We start from the raw sequence: 8,135 nt of genomic DNA, 5'->3' as shown, positions 1-8,135 counted from the left end.
ACAGGCTGATCCAACATTGATGTAATGTCCTTAAAACAAGTCAAAATGAGGCTCAGTAGTGTGTGTGGCCTCCACGTGCCTGTATGAACCCCCTACAACGCCTGGGCATGCTCCTGATGAGGTGGCGGATGGTCTCCTGAGGGATCTCCTCCCAGACCTGGACTAAAGCATCCGCCAACTCCTGGACAGTCTGTGGTGCAACGTGGCGTTGGTGGATGGAGCGAGACATGATGTCCCAGATGTGCTCAATTGGATTCAGGTCTGGGGAACGGGCAGGCCAGTCCATATAATCAATGCCTTCCTCTTGCAGAAACTGCTGACACACTCCAGCCTCGAGGTCTAGCATTGTCTTGCATTAGGAGGAACCCAGGGCCAACCGCACCAGCATATGGTCTCACAAGGGGTCTGAGGATCTCATCTCGGTACCTAATGGCAGTCAGGCTACCTCTGGCGAGCACATGGAGGGCTGTGCGGCCCCCCAAAGAAATGCCACCCCACACCATGACTGACCCACCGCCAAACCGGTCATTATGTAGGATGTTGCAGGCAGAAGAACGTTCTCCACGGCGTCTCCGGACTCTGTCACATCTGTCATATGTGCTCAGTGTGAACCTGCTTTCATCTGTGAAGAGCACAGGGCGCCAGTGGTGAATTTGCCAATCTTGGTGTTCTCTGGCAATTGCCAAACATCCTGCATGGTGTTGGGCTGTAAGCACAACCCCTACCTGTGGACGTCGGGCCCTCATGGAGTCTGTTTCTGACCGTTTGAGCAGACACATGCACATTTGTGGCCTGCTGGAGGTCATTTTGCAGGGATCTGGCAGTGCTCCTCCTGGCACAAAGGCAGAGGTAGCGGTCCCGCTGCTGGGTTGTTGCCCTCCTACGGCCTCCTCCATGTCTCCTGGTAGCACCTCCATGCCTTGGACACTACGCTGACAGACACAGCAAATCTTCTTGCCACAGCTCGCATTGACGTCCCATCCTGGATGAGCTGCACTGCCTGAGCCGCTTGTGTGGGTTGTAGACTCCGTCTCATGCTACCACTAGAGGGAAAGCACCGCCAGCATTCAAAAGTGACCAAAACATCAGCCAGGAAGCATAGGAACTGAGAAGTGACACCTTTATTGGCTGTGTCTTGCTAATTTCCTATAATTTCCACCTGCTGTCTATTCCATTTGCACAACAGCATGTGAAATGTTTTGTCAATCAGTGTTGCTTCCTAAGTGGACAGTTTGATTTCACAGAAGTGTGATTGACTTGGAGTTACATTGGGTTGTTTAAGTGTTCCCTTTATTGTTTTGAGCAGTGTATGTTTCTGAATGATGCACAATGTTGACAATATCACGAGCTGTGCAGATTACCGTTCGATTTGAGCAGGTTGCGCCTCACTCATGAGTCTGCCCAGTCACGTTACGAGCTATAGTCGGTTCAACCCGGACTGCTCAATCGAATCCCCTTAATATATAAGACTTGAACACTTTCAATTCAAGGGCATTCTGAATGCCATCTTTCAGTGGGGCCAAGGTTTGTCTGTGTTGCATATAAATACAAAACATTAAAAAAGCAACAACATTCCACGTGAAATGCAAATGGTCGACTTCATTTTAAAATGCCATTTATGCCTTGAAATAAACTGTTGATAAAAACATTGGTATAAAATACAAAACCTGAAAACAACAGGGCTTGCTTGTATAGGGGTAGTATTTGTTGGTATGCAGCATGGGCTTCTATCAATTTAGGATTGTTGTTCCTTTCACCAGCTGCTTTCAGTATGTACAAAAATTGCTACCAACAGCACTCAGACCCATAACTAGCATCCTCAAAATAACCAAGGTTAAGAAATTGACAGCAGATGTTGACACCAGAGCAGTGCTTTTTAATCCAAAATAGAGTGTGCTAAGAAAAGGACAGAGTAAACAGTTCCTTGTTGGCAGAACTCAATGTCCTTGTGTAAAGGAACATGTGGGTTCATGGCTTGCTTCACTGAATTCCCCAAGCACCAACTTCCCAATGTCCCACTCACATATCGCAACAAGTATTTTCCATAGATTCACATCCTTGAGAGGTCAGCTGTTCAGGTCCACCCAGTGGGTTCTTTATTTGATTTCCTGTACACATTTGCACCCTCTGGTGTATTTATGTGAGAAAGTGATGTGAGAATGTCTTTGCCCCATGTGTGGGGGTCATGATTCAGGCGGTGTGGTCTGGCTGGGCCCTCCACTGCGAGTACGAAGTTGTGACTGAGCAATATCAGCCAGGGCGCTTTGGATCTTCTCCAGTAGCAAGTCCCCTCGGTATACCACCTCTTCGAGACGTGCCGCTGCATCATGATTCTCCTCCTCCAACTGCCGCAGACTGGCCGCCTAGGGAGAGGGGCAGGGAATAAGATAAGAAAGGTGAGAGGTGGTGAGGGGAAAAAGAGGGAGCGAAGAAAGTCATTAAAATCTCCATACAAAATGTATAGAAACAGTATTTATTTGAAGTAAAGTGTGCCAAAGTGAGAGTGGAGAGGAAATATTCCCATCTAGACTTCTTATAAGGTGATTTAACAAAGCCATTTGTTTGTATGCCCGGGACAGGGCTATGGTAACCAATGCTAAGGATAGCCACTTACAAGTCTGACTTGGATTGCAACCAAAGTAGTTACAGATTCCAGCCAGTCCTCAACTGGCTCCATATGCTATTTCCAAAGTAAGAGTATAGCAATACAGAATTAGAATTGAACTATCGCTTTCACTTGAAAGAATGTACTATAATAATTTTCAACATGGGAATGGTATTCGAGTTGGAGGTTTTCCACTCCTGTTGAATCACAGGAGTAAATTCAACCTCCATACCTGTAGAGCTGCCGTGGACTCCTCACTAGGCAGTGAGTCAATCAGCACGTCCACATCCTTAGCTGTCCGGGCAATGAGTGCAGCAAATAGTTGGGCATACTCTAGGGAAAGAAATAACAACCCCATTTCAAATTAAAGATGTAATCCGTAAACTTTTCATATGCAAATAGTGCTGTTAGGTCAAAGTCGTTATTTCCGTCAAATTGTATTATATTTATGCGGCATAAGATTACATTTGTATCAGCAAGGTGTCAAATGATTTTCACATTGCTGGTGGCTAACAATGTAAGCAAATGGCAAGGGTATGTCTTGAACTTGGGTCACCCTGTCCGAAGGCAAACACACGGTCCACCGCTCCAACTTGGGGAAAGTCGTAACAGACTTACATTGGCTAGGTTCCTTATACAAACCCCTCAGAACTGGAAGCACTCCAACTTTCTTTCAAGTGCCTTCTTATGTCCATCCTTACCTCCAACAGCATCACAGGAGTACATCAGAGAAATAGAATCAAGGATTCTATGTATGTGGAGTACAACCCATTTCTGACACCAGTGCATTGTTGGTTAAGGGCTTGTATGTAAGCATTTCACTGTAAGGTGACCTGTTGTTGTATTCGGCGCAAATAACATTTGCTTTGTAGAAAACGATGGGTGTAAGTCTTGAACTCAGGTTGCCCCGCCCAAAGGCAAACATGCCCCAATGGTATCCCACTTGGATCTAATATTTGACATGTCCTTACCCTCAGTGGGGTTCGATGGCTGGTCCTTGTTGATTGCTGTCTGTATGTTGCTGAACGAAGCTGGCGGCGCACACTGCTGCAGCACCCCGATTGCATTGCAAAACTGATCAGCAAGCTGAAAGACATCAAAAACACGTCAGCATTTTGACCTAACACAAATATAAGACATTAAACAACGTGATTGTTTGTTAGGTAGCTAAAGTTAATTAGCTCAGCAAACCTTGCAACCGAGAAACGATAAAGAGAACTTAGCCAACTAGCTAGCTGTCATTATTCAGCCTAGTCCGCTTCCAAATACTAAGTCAGTCAATCTAAACGTGACATGACAATTTGCTGAGCATGAAAAAAAATTGTGGGGTGTACTAATAGCTAAATGAAAAAAAATGTATCATACCGAATTGACTGCATCTTGAAGTTGCGTTAGCCTGTCCGCCATCTTTGTTGTTTCTCCTACTTCTCCTAAATTGGATTTCCGGGCAGACTAAATGTTTCTTAGCGTGTTGTTGCCACCCACAGGTTGGAGTACACAACGCACACAGTGAAAGAAAATCAAAGAAAGAAAACTGGAAAATGAGCATCCGAGATATTAAGTAATGTAATCAGTATCTGATTGGGAAAAAGTGTCTGATAGACCTAGCTATCTTAACTGGAATATAGAAGGAGGGGAGGCTATTCAGATTGACCGCAGCGCTTGTAATCTAAAGAATCCGGAACGTGTTTATACATTTCCCAGACTGCAGCAGTAACAACGGGAAGTGTACCGCTTGGCTAAGGAGTTTCTCGCTAAGGTAAATCTACGAGTATTGGTTCGTTTTGTGTGTAATTTCACTTTTCTTCTGACAGCTAAATATAGCAACTTTTCAGAAAATACAATACCAACATGAGTCTCTTGCAGCTTTTGTTTGCTTGTATTTTCAGTGACCGATTCACCTGATTTCCGTAGCATTTAACTAGCTACTGTAGCTAGCTAACATCGTTGATTCGCTAGCTAGTATCTGACTGACAACTGTCGAACAACATCATTCCGATTGCGACAGTCAGTAGGTTGTCGTAATTATCAGATAGCTAAAGTAAAGTAAAAGTACCCAGTACATCCTTTTGGTGTCCACTGGTCAGTCACTGGAAAAAGAGTCAAACTCTGAAGGTTAGCTGTATACCAGTGGCGTATTCATAACGCCGATTCTATTGTGAAACGTTTCCCAAACGCAAGCAAACGGGGCGGGACCTTCCTTAAATTGTCCAGTAGAAACTCTTGTTTTTCTCTGTTTGGTTCTTAAAGGTTAAACGGTTTACGTAATGAATACGTCCCTGCTGACTGGGAGATTATGCTTGCTATTTAGGCAGTAGAGGTACATGAATGAGGGTCCAGGTCAAATCATGATGTTTAGTATTGTTTGGATATGGTGACTCTGTCAGGATTTTATTCCATGCATTTTGACAAGCTCATGTGCCAAGTATTTTTGTAATGGATGCCAAGATGCAACTTTGCCTTAGAATCTTAAATCTTCCTCTAAGTTACATTTGGACTGATTTGATAAATCTGGTTGGATCTCCCTCTAGTGTAGCACATACTTATACCAATCCAATACTTTCAAATCCTTGAGGGGCAGTGAGCAAGTGCACATTCTAGGGAGAAGGGGGAGAAATTGAATGATGTATTCATGTTTGGTGAGGCTTTGGAGCAGCATCTTAACCTTATTTTCCTTCCAGTGTACTTATTCAAACAGAGATGTCGTGTTCATTAGAAAATGTATTGTCAGACGCCAAGTCGCTGGTGGAAAGACTTCGCAACCATGACAATGCAGCAGAGGTACTTATCGAACAGACAACGTCCCTTAACAAGAGGGTGGAGGCCATGAAACAGGTAATGCCAATGTCACTGGTGGTGCAGCTCTTTTGATTGGTGTTGGAAAGGGTACACTTGCCTTTAACTGACCTTTATTGAGTTGACTGGAGTTCTGTGTATCTGTTTGCAGTATCAGGAGGAGATTGAGTTGCTGAACCGGGTAGCCCGGCATCGGCCCCGTTCCAGCCTCGTCATGGGCATCCAGCAGGAAAACCGGCAGATCCGTGACCTACAGCAGGAAAACAAAGGTAGAGCAGAGTGTAATAAGCTGAAAAACAAATTAAGCTACTCTATTTATTGGTTTCATAACAGGCATATTACCAGTTGAAAAAGTACCCTGTCTGGATAAATCCATAGAAATGTGTGTATCTATATCTTCTCTCCCTGCAGAGTTGAGAACCTCCCTGGAGGAACACCAGTCTGCCATAGAGCTCATCATGACTAAATACAGGGAGCAGGTCTTCAGACTCCTCATGGCCAGTAAGAAGGATGACCCAGCCATCGTCAACCAATTAAAGGAGCAGCACACCACTGTGAGTGACCCACCCTCTTCTAGTGTCACATCGCACTCAGGAGCTACCCTTTCTTCTTGTATCGAAGAAGTTCAAAGCAAATATTTATATTGTTTCTATTCTATGACTCTGCAGGAAATGCAAGCGCACATAGAAAAGATCAACGAGATGGCTACGGTGATGAGGAAGGCCATCGAAGTGGACGAGGGGAGGTTGTGTGAAGATGAGGAGAGGATCAAGCAACTAGAGGTGAGTCACACAGGTTGTCTGTATTATCACTGTTTACTAAAAGCATTTGACTGAGTACTAACAGTACTACTATTTCAAACATACTGTTAAAAATGTATGCGTGTCTTTTTTTGAGCAGCTGGAGAACAGTGGTCTTCGTGAGCTGCTAGGGATCAGTCGAGAAGCCTTCCTAGTTCTGACGAGAGAGGAGGCCTCGGATAGCACATCCCTGTCTGCCCTGTTGACCAGTGCCGACATCAGCCTCCGGAAGAGTTAGGCCCACACCAGCACGAGCTTGGAGTGTGTATATGCCCCCCACCTTGTACAGACCATACCCCCCCAATCACCTACAGCCACACAGACTCCCAGAGTGCACTCAACAACGAACGATGCCCCAGGTCATACTGCCGCCCAACTGTCACACTACATTGGAGGTATACAGTTGGAAGCCTCTGAGACAAATGGGAAAATCCTCCAGCAGTTTAGTCTGTCATGCATTTTTAGTCCTGGCACGCATTGTGCTATATCTGATGAGCCTGTGGGGTTTTAAAGTGTGAATGAGTGAAAGTGCTGCTCTTGAATGACAATAAAACACTTGAAAGAAACATGTTAAAGTTTGGCCAGTGGCCTCCGGCTGAAACCCAGTGGTGGGAAAAAACGTATGTGTGAACAGGACTATTTGGAATGCATATCTTACTGTATGGTTGCACCATGATACATCACAACTTCACTGATGACAAACGTTTGGGACAAGAGGAGCAGAGAAACAAACAAGTGATTTTTAGGGAAAACAAATTTATCAAATTTCTCACACAACAAAACAAACACTGTAGACAAACAACCCATTTTAAAACAAGACATGGCACATGAAAAGGTAAGTACCTAAGAGCTGTAGTGAAAAATACTGAAAGGTAACCTTGACCTTTAAGAAAGCTTCATCAGTAATCTTAGTGCATAGAAGCATTTCCTAGTGAGGAATTTCAACAGTATGGCTATAATTTTACATTGTCGGCGTCCTCACACCCCTGTGTGTTTTGGTTTGCAAACTGAGAAAAGTAGAAATAGCCATTTCTGCCTGCATTTCAGTCTTTCCCATCCTTGACATTGTAATCCTAATCTGAATCCTGTCAGGGATTCTGCTAATCATAAAATATCAATAAATTCCCTATCAAATTTTAATTCAACATCTTGTCGTGTGCAAATGGCGAGTATTCACAAAATCACTGGTTGGATATTACACTGCATCTGAGGATACCTTGTTGTTTTGCACAAGAGGGAAAATAATCTCTTAAATTTCTATTACTGAATATTTGGAGGAAAAACTGACATCGGTCAGGGAATGCATTAATAAGCCAGCTTTTCATACCAAAGCACATACTGGGTGGGTAATGAGAGAGGAATAACCTAAAGAAAAAGTCCCACAAAACACATATTGGACTACCTTAAAATTAGTGTTTCCCCTAGGTTCAATAAATTGCCGAGACGCGCTTTTAAAGGGATAGTCGTTTGGTCAATGATTGCAGGTCTATGGGAATAGCTGGCAGGACATTGTGCTTACAATACTAGCAATGCACCCACCCAGCTACCCTTGCACCACTGCTAAAGAAAAGTCATAGGGGAAACACTGAAAATGCTTTACCAAACGAAAGCTGGCAATAGAGAACATAAACTCAACACTTCAGGAAACCGGAGATCTTTGTGGGCTATACTCGGCCTTGTCTCAGGATGGTAAGTTGGTGGTTGAAGATATCCCTCTAGTGGTGTGGGGGCTGTGCTTTGGCAAAGTGGGTGGGGTTATATCCTTCCTGTTTGGCCCTGTCCAGGGGTATCATCGGATGGGGCCACAGTGTCTCCTGACCCCTCCCCTCTCAGCCTTCTGTATTTATGCTGCAGTAGTTTATGTGTCGGGGGGCTAGGGTCAGTTTGTTATATCTGGAGTACATCTCCTGTCTTATCTGGTGTCCTGTGTGAAT

The 8,135-nt window shown here is 44.4% G+C and overlaps 2 protein-coding genes across 6 annotated transcripts; one reads left to right on the top strand and one right to left on the bottom strand.

Moving 5' to 3' along the window:
- Positions 1-1,860: 1,860 nt before the first annotated feature.
- LOC124014057 (mediator of RNA polymerase II transcription subunit 21) lies at positions 1,861-4,794 on the bottom strand. Of its 3 annotated transcripts, none has more exons than XM_046328743.1 (5): positions 4,662-4,794; positions 3,971-4,067; positions 3,577-3,691; positions 2,838-2,938; positions 1,861-2,363 (listed from the first exon to the last, which is right to left on the bottom strand). In XM_046328743.1, the coding sequence occupies exons 2-5, from the start codon at positions 4,010-4,012 to the stop codon at positions 2,184-2,186; spliced, it is 438 nt and encodes a 145-aa protein (XP_046184699.1). In that variant the 5' UTR covers positions 4,013-4,067; positions 4,662-4,794; the 3' UTR covers positions 1,861-2,183. The 3 variants fall into 3 exon arrangements, with proteins under 3 accessions (XP_046184699.1, XP_046184697.1, XP_046184698.1); XM_046328741.1 differs by having other exon boundaries at positions 3,971-4,057; positions 4,662-4,721; XM_046328742.1 differs by having other exon boundaries at positions 3,971-4,086; positions 4,662-4,680.
- LOC124014056 (FGFR1 oncogene partner 2 homolog) lies at positions 4,095-7,950 on the top strand. 3 transcript variants are annotated; one of them, XM_046328740.1, is made up of 6 exons: positions 4,098-4,364; positions 5,322-5,440; positions 5,553-5,670; positions 5,813-5,955; positions 6,070-6,183; positions 6,302-7,944. In XM_046328740.1, the coding sequence occupies exons 2-6, from the start codon at positions 5,432-5,434 to the stop codon at positions 6,437-6,439; spliced, it is 522 nt and encodes a 173-aa protein (XP_046184696.1). In that variant the 5' UTR covers positions 4,098-4,364; positions 5,322-5,431; the 3' UTR covers positions 6,440-7,944. The 3 variants fall into 3 exon arrangements, with proteins under 3 accessions (XP_046184694.1, XP_046184696.1, XP_046184695.1); XM_046328739.1 differs by having other exon boundaries at positions 5,287-5,440; positions 6,302-7,941; XM_046328738.1 differs by having other exon boundaries at positions 4,095-4,364; positions 5,287-5,440; positions 5,813-6,183; positions 6,302-7,950.
- The last annotated feature ends 185 nt before the right edge of the window (positions 7,951-8,135 follow it).

Source organism: Oncorhynchus gorbuscha, linkage group LG25 (genome assembly GCF_021184085.1).
Source record: "Oncorhynchus gorbuscha isolate QuinsamMale2020 ecotype Even-year linkage group LG25, OgorEven_v1.0, whole genome shotgun sequence".
NCBI lineage: Eukaryota > Metazoa > Chordata > Actinopteri > Salmoniformes > Salmonidae > Oncorhynchus > Oncorhynchus gorbuscha.
This window is presented reverse-complemented; position numbering and strand designations above follow the sequence as displayed.

Bases quoted from the DNA above. Each gene is read 5' to 3' on its own strand.
- LOC124014057 (XM_046328741.1), bottom strand. The intron at 3,692-3,970 runs GTATGATACATT...GATGTCTTTCAG, and splicing joins TTCAAGATGCAGTCAATTCG to CTTGCTGATCAGTTTTGCAA. The intron at 2,939-3,576 runs GTAAGGACATGT...TTCTTTCCCTAG, and splicing joins GCCATCGAACCCCACTGAGG to AGTATGCCCAACTATTTGCT.
- LOC124014056 (XM_046328738.1), top strand. From the start codon at position 5,306: ATGTCGTGTTCATTAGAAAATGTATTGTCAGACGCCAAGTCGCTGGTG. The intron at 5,441-5,552 runs GTAATGCCAATG...ATCTGTTTGCAG, and splicing joins GGGTGGAGGCCATGAAACAG to TATCAGGAGGAGATTGAGTT. The intron at 5,671-5,812 runs GTAGAGCAGAGT...CTCTCCCTGCAG, and splicing joins CCTACAGCAGGAAAACAAAG to AGTTGAGAACCTCCCTGGAG.